The sequence below is a fragment of the Lissotriton helveticus genome, chromosome 12 (assembly GCF_964261635.1).
Source record: "Lissotriton helveticus chromosome 12, aLisHel1.1, whole genome shotgun sequence".
Taxonomy (NCBI): Eukaryota; Metazoa; Chordata; class Amphibia; order Caudata; family Salamandridae; genus Lissotriton; species Lissotriton helveticus.
In genome coordinates this window covers 874,521,304-874,541,028 of record NC_136073.1, presented here as the reverse complement: position 1 = coordinate 874,541,028, position 19,725 = coordinate 874,521,304, and the positions used below count along the sequence as shown (strand labels likewise).

The following is a 19,725-nucleotide window of genomic DNA, read 5'->3' as shown; positions in this document are numbered from 1 at the left end:
TGCAATGAAGTTGTCCCTCCTTAGTTTGCGTCTTTTCCTTTTTCCTCCCACTTCTCGTTTGCTCCTCCCTCTACAGCCTTCTTTCATTTTAGTTTTTTGGAGGGCCTGACAGCAAATTGCTGTTGACACGTCTGCATCATAAATAAAAGCACTTTTGCACTAGTTTATTTTCTTATTTATTTTATTGACCGATCCATCTCAGATCAGTAAATTAAAATAAACAGTGGCCATCCGATGCATATATATATCTTGATGCATGTGTGCGCTATAAAATGACACTGCCTTGCACTTTTCCTCCCCCTTTGTTTCGGATTACATCATCCACATTTTTGGTGAATACTCGGAGCACAAACAAAATACCCTGGCAGAGTCAATAGGTCTCAAACGCAAGACCGATTGGCTTTGCCAATGCTTATTTCCTTTGTGGTCAACCCCTTACATCTCTTGAAAGGATCATTTAACAGGTGTATTTTTCATACCAGGGTATCTCATATCGCACTCCCTTTTTCTGCCAGTAGTGATTTATGTTGACCCAGCTGTGAATGCAAAATGTGACCTGTTGAAACCCAAGATATACTCTACCACAACGAGGACAGCGGCTTGAAGGAATCCTTGGATGAATTATTGACTAATTAATCCTTGGATGAATTATTGACGGCATTCATAAGAAGGGAGACAGACTTTAATTAGCTCTGATTGCCCTTTTTAATTTTTAACATCCAATTATAAAGTTATGTAGAATGCTTTTAATTGCTAAAACAAACCAGTAGTATTTCATGGCCAACATTAGGGAGGTGTTTCTGTGGTCAGGTTAGATTAGCTATAGCTAGAGTAATCAGTTCTGTAAACATTGTAATAAGAAACTGATAGATGTGAAAATCCCATTAAAAAAAAACCTTACAGGCTTATTGATTTACATCACTTTTTAATGGGGAATCTTAAGAGCACACCCATTTTTACAGTCACTGAAAATTAGTACCACGGTCTATATCAGAATTATTGAGCACTAGGAAAGAAAAATAAGGTCTAAGTTCTGCAAAAATTAAAAGTCTGGTCATATGTCGTAGGCTTCGACTTACAGGGAGTTTATGCCGATGTGATTCCAAACAGTACCACGGTCAAGTAAAACCCGCTAACAGATAATGTGCCAACCTACTAATTTATTGAGTGGCAAATGATATTCCAGGTTTTGTACGTTGCATAAACAAAATGAAATGTTCACTAATTTTGACAATCTAGGAAATTGCTTCCCAGGAATACGTAATTCTGCATTCAACAGCAAATTACTCCTTGAGTTTCCAAGGGAACCCTCCCCCAAGCCAATGATTGTGCGGCCGGAATCTCTCTCCCCATCTCAATTGCCTCAGATGTTATACAGTAAAATAAATCCTCAGAGATGGAGAAAACAATAATTTGCTACTTTCAGTGTATGAACTGACTGAATCGCAGACAGCTTTGTTTCTATTTAAAATATATTCGCTACTAACACTTAAGTTTTTGACAAATCAAAATCTAGTCAAAATACCCATAAAATCTGAAAAGTACATAAATAGGTCATGAAGTAAATCACTTATGCAGGTGCATAGATTTTTTTAGATCTAAATAATCATTGCTGAGGAAGAGGATAAGCATCCTGGCCCACTCTGTGCTTCATGCCTCGTGAGTCCTGGCCCTTCCCCCCACCCACAACAATGCTAAAAAAGAGCATATTACACTCTGTAAATATATGGATACACACTGTATATTTGTCTGGACATGCTCATCTATGCAGGATCACATCAGCGCTGCAGCGAAGGGCGCCAACTGCACGCGAGAAGGAAATTAAAACCTTTCATTACCACTTCAGATCTCAAGACAGCGGTTCAAGCTCTAGTGATCTCCAAACTAGATTACAGCACAGCCATCCTTATGGGTCCTGTAAAAGCAAAACTGGCACCTCTAATTGCAGCTGCTAGACTCATCACAGGCTCAAAAAAAGCGATCACATCACCCCAGACCTCAGAGCACTGAATTGGCTACCTTTTAAGGCAAAGATCCACCAAAACATTGGCTACATGACTCATAAAGCTCTTCACCACAACTCTCCAATTTACCTTTCCAAGAAACTCATCCTATCAGGCGAAAATAGAACTTTACGAAGCACAGGCTATCTTTTACAGAAACCCTAGAACTAAAAACACAAGCGTCCCTCCTCCGGAATCGTGCCCAACATTTGGAAGTCTCCTCCTCCTGAGACCAGATCTAGGCCCTCAACAGCCCTCTTCAAACGAAAAGTAAAGCAACTACTAATGAACAGAGTCCTTCCCCAATGAAGAAGCACCCTTCCCAGACTGAAACTTCTACAGCCGGACCTTCCACAAGACTCTTTGGTTCTACTGAATACCAACCCACGTTCGTATATTGACTTTGCTGTTCTTTTACAAATGTATACTCCTATATGTTTACCTTTTTGCTTTCCTGATGTACAGTGCTCTAATACCCGAAAGGGTCATGTTTGCGCTATATAAAACCCAATAAATAAATAAAATCACATCATAAAACTGGAAAGTCGGAGATTTTGAAATAAGAATCGGGGGAATGGATTTTCCTCATTGACTTAAATTGAATCAGAGGCAGTTTTAGGTGGGAGGCAGCTAAAATAAGGCCATTTTAGACTTTAAAAATCTGGAGTCGCCAGACTGAATTGGGTCTATTGACAAGTATGACATCTATATCTCACACACATCTATATAGGACACAGATGTTTCTACTATCTTCCCAATCTGTGTTATTGCACAAAATATCTTAACCAGCATCATTAATAAAACTTTAGCATGAGTATCCAGTGGTCTGGCCAAATGATCAACCATAGGTCAGGCTGAAGGGATCACACATGACAAGGGAGTACTTGACAGCCCTGCAGTGTTGTGGCTGAGTGGGAACGAAGAGCATTCTTGTTTGGTACTAGGAGTCCTGAACTCACCCTCCAGTATGGGCCCTATACAGGCTTCCTGCACTGGGCTCGGGGTGTGGATGCCCAGCTGTTGACATTGCTCCAGCAGCCAGGAGGAGACACCTAGGGACTGGAAGCTGCACATGGTGGACACCTCCTCTGCCTCTGCACCTGGGCCAAGACTTCCGGCGCGCACGGTGACGTAACACAACAAACAGCTGCGAGAGCCTTCGCATGCATAAGAATGTCCCCCTGGGGTACGGAGGCCTTCAGCTTAGCGCTATGACCGGCTCTTTTGAAAACATTTTATTATGTGATAGACACAAAAAGTGGACTACACGACGCATCCTGACGCGTTAATAAAGCGGCCATCTTGGAACGGCAAAATGCCTCTCATTATCAAAAACAAAGTACTCTAAATCAACAAAATAATCTATATATTTAAAAGCCATATTTATATTTTTACGATTTAAGTGAGATATTACATGAGTCTTTTAAACATTACCTGACAACGACGTGATTACTGATATCACGGTTACATTATGGAAAGGTTCATTATAAGAACCAAGACGTACGAAGTGGCAGCTTATGGTTTCAAAATGGATCCTCTCGTGAAGCAGCAGCGTTAGGAAACAGAAGAGCCTGTTTTTAGGCCGATGCAATGCCTGCGGTTGCCATAGCAGCCACGCTTCTTTCGTCCTCTTTCTATTTCCATGACACTGTCGCTAACACTGCGCTGACAGCTGCCGGGTTTCCTGTAGTCTGTGGACCCGGAAGTGACGCGCCATCGCTACGTGGACTGGAAGGTGTTGGGCTCAGGATGGCGGCGCAGCAACCCCAGGGGGAGGCGGACGAGCTCTTCGATGTCAAGAACTCGTTCTACATCGGGAGCTACCAGCAGAGCATCAACGAGGCGCAGAAGCTGAAGGTCAGGGGGGGGCAAGAGACGCCCATCACAGACCAGGGAGGAGGAGGGGACACCCATCACAGACCAGGGAGGAGGAGGGGACACCCATCACAGACCAGGAGGGGAGGAGGGGACACCCATCACAGACCAGGAGGGGAGGAGGGGACACCCATCACAGACCAGGAGGGGAGGAGGGGACACCCATCACAGACCAGGGGAGGAGGAGACACCCATCACAGACCAGGGGGGAGGAGGGGACACCCATCACAGACCAGGAGGGGACACCCATCACAGACCAGGGGGGAGGAGGGGACACCCATCACAGACCAGGGGGGAGGAGGGGACACCCATCACAGACCAGGGGAGGAGGGGACACCCATCACAGACCAGGGGGGAGGAGGAGGGGACACCCATCACAGACCAGGGGGGAGGAGGAGGGGACACCCATCACAGACCAGGGGGGAGGAGGGGACACCCATCACAGACCAGGGAGGAGGAGGGGACACCCATCACAGACCAGGAGGGGAGGAGGGGACACCCATCACAGACCAGGAGGGGAGGAGGGGACACCCATCACAGACCAGGAGGGGAGGAGGGGACACCCATCACAGACCAGGGGAGGAGGAGACACCCATCACAGACCAGGGGGGAGGAGGGGACACCCATCACAGACCAGGAGGGGACACCCATCACAGACCAGGGGGGAGGAGGGGACACCCATCACAGACCAGGGGGGAGGAGGGGACACCCATCACAGACCAGGGGAGGAGGGGACACCCATCACAGACCAGGGGGGAGGAGGAGGGGACACCCATCACAGACCAGGGGGGAGGAGGAGGGGACACCCATCACAGACCAGGGGGGAGGAGGGGACACCCATCACAGACCAGGGGGAGGAGGAGACACCCATCACAGACCAGGGGGGAGGAGGGGACACCCATCACAGACCAGGAGGGGAGGAGGGGACACCCATCACAGACCAGGAGGGGAGGAGGGGACACCCATCACAGACCAGGGGGGAGGAGGGGACACCCATCACAGACCAGGGGGGAGGAGGGGACACCCATCACAGACCAGGGGAGGAGGGGACACCCATCACAGACCAGGGGGGAGGAGGAGGGGACACCCATCACAGACCAGGGGGGAGGAGGGGACACCCATCACAGACCAGGGGGGAGGAGGGGACACCCATCACAGACCAGGAGGGGAGGAGGGGACACCCATCACAGACCAGGGGGGAGGAGGGGACACCCATCACAGACCAGGAGGGGAGGAGGGGACACCCATCACAGACCAGGAGGGGAGGAGGGGACACCCATCACAGACCAGGAGGGGAGGAGGGGACACCCATCACAACCAGGAGGGGAGGAGGGGACACCCATCACAGACCAGGAGGGGACACCCATCACAGACCAGGGGAGGAGGAGACACCCATCACAGACCAGGGGAGGAGGAGACACCCATCACAGACCAGGGGGGAGGAGGGGACACCCATCACAGACCAGGGAGGAGGAGGGGACACCCATCACAGACCAGGGAGGAGGGGACACCCATCACAGACCAGGGGGGAGGAGGGGACACCCATCACAGACCAGGGGGGAGGAGGGGACACCCATCACAGACCAGGGGAGGAGGGGACACCCATCACAGACCAGGGGGGAGGAGGAGGGGACACCCATCACAGACCAGGGGGGAGGAGGGGACACCCATCACAGACCAGGGGGGAGGAGGGGACACCCATCACAGACCAGGAGGGGAGGAGGGGACACCCATCACAGACCAGGAGGGGAGGAGGGGACACCCATCACAGACCAGGAGGGGAGGAGGGGACACCCATCACAGACCAGGAGGGGACACCCATCACAGACCAGGAGGGGACACCCATCACAGACCAGGGGAGGAGGAGACACCCATCACAGACCAGGGGGGAGGAGGGGACACCCATCACAGACCAGGGGGGAGGAGGGGACACCCATCACAGACCAGGGGGGAGGAGGGGACACCCATCACAGACCAGGGGGGAGGAGGGGACACCCATCACAGACCAGGGGAGGAGGGGACACCCATCACAGACCAGGGGGGAGGAGGAGGGGACACCCATCACAGACCAGGGGGGAGGAGGGGACACCCATCACAGACCAGGGGGGAGGAGGGGACACCCATCACAGACCAGGAGGGGAGGAGGGGACACCCATCACAGACCAGGAGGGGAGGAGGGGACACCCATCACAGACCAGGAGGGGACACCCATCACAGACCAGGAGGGGACACCCATCACAGACCAGGAGGGGACACCCATCACAGACCAGGAGGGGACACCCATCACAGACCAGGAGGGGACACCCATCACAGACCAGGGGAGGAGGAGACACCCATCACAGACCAGGGGGGAGGAGGGGACACCCATCACAGACCAGGGGGGAGGAGGGGACACCCATCACAGACCAGGGGGGGGGGAGGAGGGGACACCCATCACAGACCAGGGGGGGGGAGGGGGGGGAGGAGGGGACACCCATCACAGACCAGGGGGGGGGGAGGAGGGGACACCCATCACAGACCAGGGGGGGGGGGAGGAGGGGACACCCATCACAGACCAGGGGGGGGGGAGGAGGGGACACCCATCACAGACCAGGGGGGGGAGGAGGGGACACCCATCACAGACCAGGGGGGGGAGGAGGGGACACCCATCACAGACCAGGGGGGGGAGGAGGGGACACCCATCACAGACCAGGGGGGAGGAGGGGACACCCATCACAGACCAGGGGGGAGGAGGGGACACCCATCACAGACCAGGGGGGAGGAGGGGACACCCATCACAGACCAGGGGGGAGGAGGGGACACCCATCACAGACCAGGGGGGGGAGGAGGGGACACCCATCACAGACCAGGGGGGGGAGGAGGGGACACCCATCACAGACCAGGGGGGAGGAGGGGACACCCATCACGGACCAGGGGGGAGGAGGGGACACCCATCACGGACCAGGGGGGAGGAGGGGACACCCATCACGGACCAGGGGGGAGGAGGGGACACCCATCACGGACCAGGGGGGAGGAGGGGACACCCATCACAGACCAGGGGGGAGGAGGGGACACCCATCACAGACCAGGGGGGAGGAGGGGACACCCATCACAGACCAGGGGGGAGGAGGGGACACCCATCACAGACCAGGGGGGAGGAGGGGACACCCATCACAGACCAGGGGGGAGGAGGGGACACCCATCACAGACCAGGGGGGAGGAGGGGACACCCATCACAGACCAGGGGGGAGGAGGGGACACCCATCACAGACCAGGGGGGAGGAGGGGACACCCATCACAGACCAGGGAGGAGGGGACACCCATCGGGGACCAGGGAGGAGGGGACACCCATCGGGGACCTGGGAGGAGGGGACACCCATCGGGGACCTGGGAGGAGGAGGATGGGACACGAGGAGGAGGAGGAGGAGGATGGGACAGGAGGAGGAGCAGACACCCATCAGAGAAGACACCCATCAGAGACCTGGGAGGAGCAAGAAGTGAGGTCCAAATAAATATTTGGGCCAGTAATGCATCAACGAGGTGCAAAAGATGAAGATGAGGGCAACTGGAGATGGAAAGTAGAGGGGTATCAACATCACATACATGGTTTAGTAGAGCATCACTGAGGCGCAGAGGGAGGGAGGGAGGGAGGGAGGGAGGGAGGAAGTTGGGGTCCACATTACAGACGTACACCAGGAATGCATCAAGGCGCAGAGGTTGCAGGGTAGGAGAACGTGAACATTCAAATTGCAGACTTGGACCAATAATGCATCAATGGGGTGCTGAAGGTGAGGGAGCAAGAGGGTAATTTGGATATGGATCATAGAGGTCCACATCACATGCACGGACCAGCAAAGCATCAATGAGGTGCTGAGGCTGAAAGGGAGGAAGAGATGAAGAAAGGAGGAAGTGAGGGTACATAGGTTTAAAGTAAGAGGCAACGGGAGAGGTGGAGGTGGAGGAGAAATGAGTTTACACATCACAGGCATGGCATAGCTGTTCATTTTGTGAGTGTATACACTAAATAATGCAGCTGCCTTTTTATTTGCCTTTCAGACATAGGAGGATAGGAAGCAACACGCGGAAGCCGCAGGGGTGGAGGGAGCTAACGGGTAAATGTAAGAGCAACAAGGGAGTACAGAGTGCCCGGGAGCAAAGCAAAGGGTGAGGGCGCAGGAGGAAAGCAAACAAGTGAGGGCACAACATGGAGTTCAGAGAATCACATGGGATAGAAAGCAAATCACATGAGATGTGCGTAAGATGACTAGAGAGGGGAAGAAAATCACACTAGGGAGACAGCTGGAAAATGCATGCACTTTTGTGGAGTGCTTAAACAAAAAGAAAAAAGTAGTGTCTGAAAAAGCAAGCAGTGTAAGGCCACAGCAATGAATCCATACTTCAGGGGAGTTCCAAACTAACAAAGAGGAAAGAAAGCCCATACACATTAACGAATATGAAGTAAACAAATGAGAGCAAAAGTAAAGCTAACAAATTGTAATCAACGGATGGGCTCTTAGCTCCGTGTAAGCTAAAAATACGCCCACAGCAGACAGAGCATGCACAGTCCATTAGACAAGACCTAACAAGGTAGAAGATACATTATTTAGTCCTGTGTAAAAGCAGAGATTTCGCTCACTGTTCCCTGTCAAAGCGTGGCTGTCTTTGAGCACTGCCTATGCTTGCTCAAGCTGGCAAAAGGCAGTTTGTAGTGAGATCAGTAATTTTCTTCTCTTTTAATATAAAAAATGATGTAATAATGAAAACTACTTTTTGACCTAGAAAAAATAGTCGGACATAGAATGCAGGTCACAATTTTGAGCGTCTGACGATGCGAACCCCAACTTTAATCCTATAACGGTTGATATGATGAATGCAATTTAGCTAAGTAATTTTACTTCTGCTACTTACAGTGCTTAAAAAAAAAAATCAAACATTTTTGTGCTTTCTGCATGGAAATTCGATCAGACTATGCAGGCTTCTGAAAAATATCTAGTTACAGAACCAATTCATTTGCAAATGTGGTTGCCTGGGCTTAACCTTGCACAACAGTGGTTGGTCTAAATATTGAACTGTGTTCTGTTAATTTCTTCAAGTTGTTTATGATCTGAATAACCGTTGATTGGTCTGTTCCACAGCCTTCGAGTCCAGAGAAGGAGGTGGAGAGAGATGTCTTCCTTTACAGAGCCTATCTCGCTCAGGTACGTAACTTGCAAATGCTGTTGTAGCAAGAGGTATCTAGGAAGCTCAGACTAAGGCAGACTATAAACCAATGAGGTTCACAATGGTAGCGGACACTGTAAATATAGTGATGTGTTTTTCAGGTAGCTGTACAAGTTTACACAACAGTCATCACAGTGTCGAGATATATTAACCGAACACTAATGCCATTTCATCATGTCTTAGCTGAGTCGTTCATCCTAGCAAGACGAGAATTTTTTTTAAAGTGCTAAATATGTGTCTCGCAAGAAGGGGCTCATGAGTGGTTGTGTAGACGGCCATTCGAGTGAAGGACTTTAACCCCTGGGGGAGACGGCTGCAATGAAAAGGGGGTTAGAAGAGCAGTGGACAACACATCCATGCTGAATGGATCGGCTTGTAATTGGTGAGAAAGAAAAAAAGAAGAAGGAAGAAGAAAAAAGGTGGGGCTTGACTATTGACTTCTTTTAGGGTAGAGAGCGATAACATCTTATTGAGATGGCTGGCCTATACAATCTTTTTATCACTATGAAATGATGTTGTATTTTGTATACTGCCTACTAGCGGTGAGTGACACTTCATGTGAAGCTCGTGCTTTGCGCCTCCCCTGATTTTGTCACATGGGAAGTTAGGTTTGCCCCATGATGTTGGCAAAGCGTGTGCATTAGGGCAGACCCTAAAAAAATATGTGCCACAAAAAGATTTACAGCTCACGGAAAACGTAGTTATTTTTTTAAGTAAATGCTGATGGACCGATTGAAATCGATCCAGACTCCAATCATTTCCCAAACCTCCATGTATCTGTTCACAGGAGGTGGAGGTGGAGGTGGCATCTGGAGGTTGATCAAGCAGGGAACTGTTTCTCAGAATGGCAGACAAAGCTGTGTGAAGGCATCCCCTTGTTCACTGTAATGTGTCAGCAGCCATGTTTGTGTGCTGGAAAGTTTCCCCGCCTGTAAGATTTTACTATTTAGGCCGAGTCGAGGTTACAAGATAACCACATTAATCACTGTTATTTCCCCACCCCAGAATTATCATTACCTGGGTTCCTGGTAACTCTAGGGAAATGACTCTGATTGCAAATTTTTGTGGGATAACATGTGAATATATGTGCACCCGCCCCGATTCCGGCATGTTTGTCCCCAGCTTTTCGCACAGAGATTTCAACTTCTTTAAGCAGCCAAAATCCTCTCCTAAGAAAACAAAACTGGTAATTCTAATGAGCCTGGTAACTCCCATTACCTAAAGCCACTGGAATGTTCTGGTCTCTATTAACATGGGCCACAATGTTCATTCATCCGGAGAGTATCCAGCTTTAGCGTGCAGGGCTAACATAAAGCAGGCCCATGGCGGCTATTGAGCAGACTGTTCAGTAAATATCCCTAAACTCAGTGCACGGTAAATAGGCCCAGTCAAGTTGTCTCTCCCCCCAAAAATATTCTCGGTGGCTTCACTGCTAATTATTTATGATGCAGTAAACAAAAATAGTCTGGGCTAATAAGCATTGACGATTGTGTATGAGACTATATTCTCTTGTTACCTTTATTTGAGAAGTTCAACTGCTTAAATAAAGATCCAGAGATATTATTTGTTATGTTAGTCAGTGTGTGACATTTTGCAGGAACAAACCAAAAATGAGAACCCTATCGTTTCAGTACTTGACATGAATTTGTATTGTGAGCTGAAAGATTTTTATTTAGAATGAAAACTGATAAACAATTGAAATTGGAAATCATAGGGTTGGAGAGTCTATAATTCTAAATCGGCTAACACCCAAAAACGTTTTTATGTTTTGGTTGCTGCTGTCAATAGAGAAAGTATGGTGTTGTGCTGGATGACATTAAGCCCAGCTCCAGTCCAGAACTTCAGGCGGTCCGAATGTTTGCAGAATATCTTTCGAACGAAAACCGGAGGTAAGGTTTAGTTGCATTCACAAAGATCTCAGAAAGTAAAATCTAAGCCACGTGTGCAGGTGCACTGCAACCTTATCTTTGGGTACAAAATTACAGCTAAAGTTGGTCAATTCAGCTTAGAGACTGACTATTTGAAGCACGCCTCCTATTGGTTTCTTAGGAGTAAAGTTTCACAGTTTCTGCTGTTGCCAGTGGGTTCTAAGCACTTTAAGTTTGTGTTCCTAACAAGCTACTGGTGCACACAAACCTTTACCAACCCTTCAGATGCTTATCAGGCCCTACCGCCGTGCAAATAACTGGATAAGTGCACTAGTCGCTTCCTTCTTAATGCCCATGTTTAGCATCACTTAATTGTATTATCCAGGAGGGTTCGACCTATCACGAGTACATATAAGAAGCCATAACAAATATATGGAAATAATAATGCCATTAGATGATACTTAAAGAACCGCAAAACAAACTCATGGAAGGGATGTCGCTAAATCGACATAGGTATTGTGAAATGCCGTCATTCTGTGTCTCTACACTTTAAGTTTATTGTTTGTGCTTTTATTTTCGCCTGCTTTTATCTGCTTGCACCGTTAAGGTAACTTGTTGTCTGCGCTTTCCACATTCAGTCCATACCGCTTAATTCCGTAAATCTTTAAATTATATTTTGAAACTCCTGTGCTTATATACCCCAGTTTCTACAGAAACTACCAGAATCTAACTTCTGAGTCCATGTTGTTTGGGGCTCATTCACTTTAGGGCAGATTTCGGTTTACAAACCAGACCTGAGGTGCGTTATTTCATCTTAGCTGGTATTCAGCCTGTTGCTTGATGGAGAAAGTGCATGCAGCAACAAGTAGTTGTCCTTAGCCCTCACCATCTTGGTAAAGTTTTATTTCTCTATTGGTTGATGAGCCAATAAACACCCATTTTTCTGTATCTCCCTTTCAATCTGTCTTTCTCATTTCGTTTTGCTGATGTTTTGTGGGATATTGCGTGAAGCGGTGAGATCTCTCTGCCTGTAGTTTTCATTTTGTTATCCCAGATTTGTCACCGATGAGGGTCCTCTCATATGAGTATCTTACTGTCTCTCTGTCTAGTTGTCCAACTGTTTGTTAGGGACACTTGTGTATTGTTTTTTTTTTTAATAGTAGTTGGCGGGATGCAGCAGGTGAACACCGGCCATTGCTCACATTCTCACTGCAGCTCTCATTTTGCTTTTCCAGAGATGCCATTCTTGCTGACTTGGATAAAAAGATGGCAAAGAGTGTTGATGTTGCCAACACCACATTCCTGTTGATGGCTGCCTCCATCTACTTCCATGACAGCAACACAGACGCTGCCCTGCGGACGCTGCATCAGGGGGAAAGTCTAGAGTGGTAAGTGTCAGGAGACTAGATTAAATCACTAAACAGAAGCTAGTTGTTGCCTATCTTTGTACGTGGATAGATATTAGGGAGAGCTTAGTTGGGGTGTTTGGGATGCTGACTGAGAATGGAGGAGATATTCCTCAAAATAGGAACAGTGTTTTAGCACAGATAGCTCCTGATGTTTACTTCCTTCAGGTACATTGTGATAGTTCATTTGTTATCATAGCTGGGAATGAGTTAGTGTGTGGAAATGGTCAATTGTATGGGCTGGACTGTGGTTAGGATTAGGTGAGAGACAGATGTTGTCATGATTCTTATGGATAAATCCTGGTGTTTGTTCCATGCGATGGATACTGATAGTTCTTGATTCGGCCTCTTTTCTGATCGGGGGAAGATGGGCGGTGGTATACTTCATGCTTGTCACAACACTGTCTACACACTGACCCCTGTGTTTGTTCCCGCAGCAACGCCATGATAGTTCAAATCTTGCTAAAAATTGACCGATTGGATTTAGCAAGGTAAGCTGTTTTTAAATTGAGAGTCCACTTGTGACATGCTTAATTCCAAATCACTGCTTTTGGGGGCGCTTTTGTTATGAAATGTCCCATTACAGGTGATGGCTTCCTGCTGTGATGGCTTTTATATAAAGGAGTATTTTCTACTGTACTTGGGCAGGTTTGCAGGGGTGTTTCTTTTGTATATACTTGTAACAGGTTGTCTCCACTTCAGACTCCTCGAGACAGAATAAAGATTTTGAGTTACACAGAGAGCTGAAAATAAGATTTTAAAATGAGTATTTAACTCCTCATTTTTGGAAATTAAAGAACACAGACTCAGAAGTTGTACAACTCTGCAATGTGTACTGAGGTATTCCAGTGCACATGAATAAGCTCTGGCATGAAACGATATATGGTTTCTGTACTCAAAATGATAGCCCTGTTCTTACTTCAAATTACAGGAAGGAATTAAAGAAGATGCAAGAGTTGGATGAAGATGCTACATTGACTCAATTAGCAACAGCCTGGGTGAATCTGGCTGTGGTAAGCATGGGTATTTTGATACAAATCTATGAAGTGTTTTAACTTTAGACACATGTGTGAAACAAAATATCAATTATTCAGTGCTCCTCGTCACAATCTCTCAGAAGACCCACGTCTGCCCATTAGCGGCACACTGAAGACCCTTATATTAAGTTATTATGAAAAGGTAAACCTAAAAAGGATTGTGTCAAACGCGATATTCCAAACTTGAAAAAGGAGAACACTGTCCCTTGGGAAATAGTTGGAAAAAAGCCGGTCCCCTAACCTACATTCAAACATGTCAAGTAGCGCATTAATTCACCCTACAAACTCCAAAAGCTTTATCTTCATTGTGTTCAAGGTGCAAAATTCTGGCAACAAGGGTTTAAGCTGAAGTTATCCAACTCGTAAAAAACTGGCAGTTGAGTATGGAACTTTGGTAGCAATTAAAATATATTAAGGCAGATAATAACTAGAATGTACATGTGTTGCAAACCTTTTCTGATAGCGTGTGAATCTCCTCTTCTCGTTGGTGGCCAAATTTCACCCCAGAGGACCGCGTCAGCTTTTATAAATTCCAGCGGGACCAGCCATTAACACTGATGTAGGATACATTTAGTGCTTATTGCTCCCGAGGGAGTTACAAGGCACTAGTAAGTACCGCTAATGGATACTTAGCATTCCTTGCGGCCAGAGGAGCAGTTCCATCAGTGCTACAGAGGTAATAGCCATGATGTAACCAAAATATCAGCCTAGCACAAAAGTGTGCGCGTGTCGCTGTACAGTAGGCCGTACTGAGGTACACTGACTCGGACGAAAAATAAGGGCCCATCGTTTGGTAATAACAGACCTCTTTGACCTGTGCGGACATGGCCCCCATAGATTGTGCTCAGGGTTGGTACTATTTACAAGAACAGATACGAGTCCAAATAGATTGATCAGTCTCTTTCTAAACTGATGAAGAGTTGTGTTTGAAAAGATCGCCCCACAGACTGAAATAGAGTATGCTTTTATGCTCTCTGCATGCAGCACCAGGCGTTTCACTGCACCCATGCTGCTTCTTTTTTTGTGGATGAGCTCTTTTATAGTACTTCATCCAGAGCTGCGACATGGACAAGTGATTCAGAAATAGAACAAGCATCGTAGATGTATTCATTTTTGCTCTTTTATAAAGTGCCAAAATGTTACCTTTCGGTGACCCAAGGGGATTAAAGTAAACGTGATGCGGATAGGAGGACAGGGCATGGGTGTAACCCACAGCCAGTGTGAGTGGAAAAACTGGAACGGGACCCTTCTGATGTGTAATGCAGGCAGAAGGGAGCCTGTGATGACACTAGGCCGCCACAAGTTTGCCAGCGCGTAGAGGGAGCCACCTGCCTTGGTGTGCTGCGTTTCATGAACTATTAATAAATATGGCCCTATGTGTGGTGGAGAGGCACTGGTTGTACAAATAACACTGTGCTACTTGAACATACATTGAGCCTCTTTTACTGCCACCGCTTAAGGAATCCTTTTCTGGACACATATCATATGTGTTTGGGAGGCTGGAAAATGAGGAAATCTGCATCCAAAAACAGTAGGCAGATGCTTTTATCTGCTTGCCTGTGTGGGATGTTTGGTAGGAATCACATACCCATCCCTGCCAGTTGGCGGTTCAGATTCTCCATCTGTTGCTGTAGTCGGACAAGTCTCTGGTGACCTGGTTACAGGGGATCATAGGATGATTGCGAATAAAGACAAAACAGGTGTCTTTGCTGAGCATATATGTTGCAGAGACACTTGCTTTTGGTCCTTGCCCATAGATTAGTAAATAGTGGGAGAAAGGAAGATCTCGAGGAGATTCAGTCCTTAACTTCACTTTTATTTCCTGCCCTTTCCTCTCTGAGTCCATGAACTATAAACTGGGGCATCTGGGACTTTTGTGGTCCGGCCTATACTGCGAGGGGCCATAAACTGTCTCGTCAGTTGTCCTGGCTCACCCGTTATTACAGCTTTTGGAGTTTGTAGGAGGGAGGTTTAGTCAATACCTTGCACTAATCATCAGAATTCTTTACTTCTCTTCTGTGTTTAGTGCTTCAGGTATCATATCAAGGTATTTGGAAACCAATCTGGACAACCAAGCATACCCATAGTCTATGGGAATAAGGCCCTTTTTGGTAGTCTTTTAATTGTTGGGGGTTCTACTTCTACACTCTGTATCCTGACAAACCTTGGCATTGTGATCTTTCTATGCATTCCGTCTATTTTGTCTCTTCAGAGGGTGAATGGGATGTTACTCTTATGACTTGCTGTTACTGCATCTCCCCAAGTTTTAAACTGACTGTCTATTTTCAGGGTGGGGAGAAGTTGCAGGATGCCTACTACATCTTCCAGGAGATGGCAGACAAGTACACATCCACTCTGCTACTGTTGAATGGACAAGCTTGCTGCTATATGGCCCAGAATAAGTGGGAGGACGCAGAGGGCGTGCTGCAGGAGGCTCTTGATAAGGTAAGCTTGGCAAGGAGCTGCTAGGTATGGCTGGCCTGCAGGACTAGCAGAGTGGGACATCCATTTTTCAGAGAGGGACATCTGCCTGAGCACTGGCAGCAGTGGAACTAGAAGGGGGCACATATTACAGCCTGCACTGATATGCAAGCAGGCAGTAGTTGGGGATGAGAGAAAATTAACACCGGCATCAGGCCTAGGTTCTCTGATGGTGGAGGAGCAGACGTTGTGTGCGTGGTCCCAGTTTATAATGTGTTGGCAGCTGTACAGGTTACAAGTGTCTCCCTCTGTGGGAGTGCTATGGTGTTAAAGACCTCCTCGTTCTGTGGCATCTTGTGGTAGACATAGGGAGACAGGCATGGGGCTGGGTGCTTTGGTTCTTGTCTGAAGGTGTCTTCTGGCACGCTGTTTAAGTAATTCTTGCAACCAACACAGATTATGAACTGATGACTTGGCCTTCATAGCGGGATGCATTTTAAGTATCCTTGACCTATGGCATGTCAGTGATGTATGTGAGAAGTGCATCACGATGCTGGATATAGGGGCCGATACCAGGGGCTGCCATAACCAGGTTTGCTCAGTAAGCACCAGTTACTATTCTTTCATCAGTAATTTAAGATGATTCAGGACTCCTCAGGGAACCGACGCACGCCGCTACGTGGGTTATGTGTGCGTCCCGCAGTGTGGGCAGTATGTCATACCTTCTGATTTTTGATCATTTGAATCAAACACTGTAAACGTTAAGGATTTTCATAATCCAGTTTTACGCTTCCAAAGACAGCCCATCTATGTTAAGGTAGGAAAAATTTCTCTGAAGACCTTAAAGAAGTGAGTGATTTCCGATCGTTCATAGGACTTAGATTTTGTGACCAAAAAGACAAAAGGATCATTTCAAGGCCATCCGGTTTGAGCTTTTTTCTTTGTTTTAGGACAACAGCCATCCAGAGACCTTGATCAATTTTGTTGTCCTGACGCAACACATAGGCAAAGCACCAGAGGTAAGTGAATTTGTATTTAACTTACATTTTATGTCCATTGAAGGTAACACTTTGATGCTGGGACATATTAAAGAATGATCGTTTGCTTAGTTAAAACATTTTTATAAATACCTCCGTTGATCCTGTGTGTAATGTTCTGGAGGCTTGTGTATGTCCAGTGATCTCTCAAATACTGCTTATGGTGGTGCACGGAAGACGAGTGTTATGAGATAACTACACGTCACTGGGATATTGGGCCTGTAATTCCTCTCCTGTAGCATTCTGGAAGTGGTAGTCTTGGTTCAGTTCTCTTGAACAAACCTCCTGTGGTTTGTAATAGGACAGACAGCACATGACTGGATGTGGAGTCCCTGTTGACATGGAGCCGCCCATTAACCCTGGGGCCGATGACTGTATTAATGAGGGGAATATTGACACTAAGTCAGTGAATGTACCAGGATATCTCATCTTTATGCTAATATTCAATGTGACAGAAATGAAGGAATCTACCCTTTCTTGTGAATATGTTCTGCCAGGAGGATTAAACGGCAAATCTACATGGGACCGTGACATAGCTGTGTCTCAGCAGTTGTGGAAAACATTTTAAAGTTGTTAATTGAGGAAGCATATCTTGAATAGGTGACTTTGACTGGCTATTCCTCCTGGGCTTTGGATCCACGCTAGCGGTCCAACTCTCTAAATTTGGGGGTGCTTCTTTTAGATCTCCTTTTGAGGGGCCCACAATTATTGTGGAAGTTGTCCTGCAGTTGACAGCATTTTAACTGTTTTGATGTGAGGAAGGATGGTGTGGCAGCAAGGTTTGAGTGTCACTGGAGGACCGAGCACTCTCCCACTGGGATTGAAGCGGCAACATTTGAACACTTTATTCCTTTTCTTTCATCTCTAGGTGACAAACCGGTACTTATCCCAGCTTAAAGATGCCCACAGGAACCACCCCTTTATAAAGGAATACCTGGCCAAGGTAAGCGGTCCAACTGATAAAGGGGGGGCACTGGAAACGGAGTCCTAAAGCTGCTTTTAACACACTATCGTAACAACCTCCCCCACCCTGTGGAGTTTCCATGCCATATTCTCATTTTTACAAGTATTGAAATTGCCCAGTTGAATGTCTGGTCCATGACCAACATCTGATATCCAGGCAAAACTTGTAGTACAATTCTAACGTCGATCTGTGGCTAGCAGTGATCCGAAACCCTGTTGGCTCTTGGCAACAAACAAATTGTTTTAATTATTATTTTAGATTTTTATGATGCTCACTATGGTAGCAGGAAATCCTAGCGCACTTGGCTCTAAACCTCTTTTTTTAACTAAATTATGTTATTTTCTGCTAACACAAAAGGTTGGTGTTGAAGGGGACAACAAAAATACTTATTCTATAAGTAATAAATTATATATGGGTGAAAACAATGTTCTGAGCACTCTTTCTATCCTGCCCCATAACTGTTGTCTTTTTGACAGGAAACCCCTCATAATTCACTCTCAAGCTAAAGTGTGCTGAGGATTTTATTCTCTCTGTTGTATTTCACTACGCTAAATGTTATTTATTCTCACAAGAAATCGTTACTTGTATGTGACCTGCTTCTGGAGAAAAAAAAACAAATGACTTTGTTGTTTTAACAGGAAAATGAATTTGACCGATTGGTTCTCCAGTATGCTCCAAGCGCATGAAGACTTCTACTGGGACGGTTTAAGATGGCACAATGCAGCTGGGCCAAAGAGGCTCTTCAGTCAAGCGGACAAGATGTTTTCAAGTAGATGAGACTTTTGAGTTTTACAAATCCATGTATGTATCAGAGACCTTGCGCCCAAGGACAGCCATCCATCTGTACCAGGCCAGCAAACCTTGAGTTCAAACTGTTCTTATTGGAAATACAAACCACAGATCTGGATATGCCTGTACGTACATTCCTAATAAACATGTAACCAGAGCGTGGGGTCTCATTCTTCAAAGCTAGTGTCAGGTTCAGCATCACTGAGCTGTGCTTCAACATAGCTCCCAGTTAGACATAAACGCTTTGGGCGGATCCACTACACTATTGTGTTTTGTGTTATTACATCACTTTCATGCCCCCAATGAGGCCTGAAGTACTTTCTCAATATTTAGGACTAGCGCTAGTCTGGATGCGACGTACGGGCCTGTGATAGCGGCAGCAGTGCAGCAGCGTCTGTAGAGTGCCCTTCAAGGAGGGGTGGTGAGTAGCAGCAACGGAGATGTTGGCTCAGTGAGTTGTGACATCAACAGAGGGTAAAAATAGGAAAAGGTACTAAATGCATCAGGCAGTCTCCAGCAGAAGCAATGGTGATGAATCAATGTCCAGTGGGGCAGTCGGTAAGTTACAGAAGTGGGCAAAGGAGTAAAAAAAAGTTGTAAGGTCTGTGAGTAAAGAACGACGAGCAGGAATAGCAAGAACAAAATGGACCTAATACAAACCGGGGAGCATTTGTGCTTAGAAATAAAGCGCTAAATTAGAGATAAAGGAGATTTGTGACCCAAAAGCAGGCAGGGAATGGATAAACACCTGGTCTGAAGCTAAACTAAAGAGACCGAGAATGGGCTGCATGCTGCAGACTACTGCACTTTCAGGCTGAGAATGGAAGATATTACAGCAATGTTGGCACTGATGTTTTTATTAATATTTTATATTTGAAATTCCATTGAATACCAAGTATTCAAATCCCCAATGGCCTGGCTCCAGAAGCACTTGACTGTTCAGCCTCTTCAGGCAGCCTGCCATTGTGCTCCATCTCACATCCCTTGCATGGCTCTCTGCACTTCTGTAAAAGGAACCAGAGGCACACCGAGACCGCCACAACCCGCAGCATACACCACACAACTCTCTCCTCGGGGTGCTGCAGTGTAGTCACTTTACCAGCCCCCTCTCCCACCTCTGTCAGTT

At 47.0% G+C, this 19,725-nt stretch overlaps 2 protein-coding genes across 2 annotated transcripts in view; one reads left to right on the top strand and one right to left on the bottom strand.

Annotated features, from left to right (window-relative positions):
* DDX49 (DEAD-box helicase 49) overlaps positions 1-3,215 on the bottom strand; it is a 71,533-nt gene extending 68,318 nt beyond the window's left edge. The window contains exon 1 of the mRNA XM_078671336.1: positions 2,963-3,215. Within this exon, the coding sequence (XP_078527462.1) occupies positions 2,963-3,077 (115 nt within the window). The 5' untranslated portion in view covers positions 3,078-3,215. The remainder of the gene's footprint in view (positions 1-2,962) is intronic.
* Positions 3,216-3,698: 483 nt separating this feature from the next.
* Positions 3,699-18,756, top strand: COPE (coat protein complex I subunit epsilon). Its single transcript, XM_078671337.1, has 10 exons — positions 3,699-3,860; positions 8,993-9,055; positions 10,866-10,966; positions 12,181-12,333; positions 12,789-12,842; positions 13,283-13,364; positions 15,678-15,833; positions 16,760-16,828; positions 17,715-17,789; positions 18,449-18,756. Exons 1-10 carry the CDS (start codon positions 3,753-3,755, stop codon positions 18,494-18,496), a joined length of 909 nt encoding a protein of 302 aa, XP_078527463.1. The 5' UTR covers positions 3,699-3,752; the 3' UTR covers positions 18,497-18,756.
* The last annotated feature ends 969 nt before the right edge of the window (positions 18,757-19,725 follow it).

Excerpts from the sequence above, each read along its gene's own strand:
- COPE (XM_078671337.1), top strand. The coding sequence starts at position 3,753 with ATGGCGGCGCAGCAACCCCAGGGGGAGGCGGACGAGCTCTTCGATGTC. Across the intron at positions 10,967-12,180 it reads CTTTCGAACGAAAACCGGAG|AGATGCCATTCTTGCTGACT; the intron begins GTAAGGTTTAGT and ends TTGCTTTTCCAG. Across the intron at positions 13,365-15,677 it reads CCTGGGTGAATCTGGCTGTG|GGTGGGGAGAAGTTGCAGGA; the intron begins GTAAGCATGGGT and ends GTCTATTTTCAG.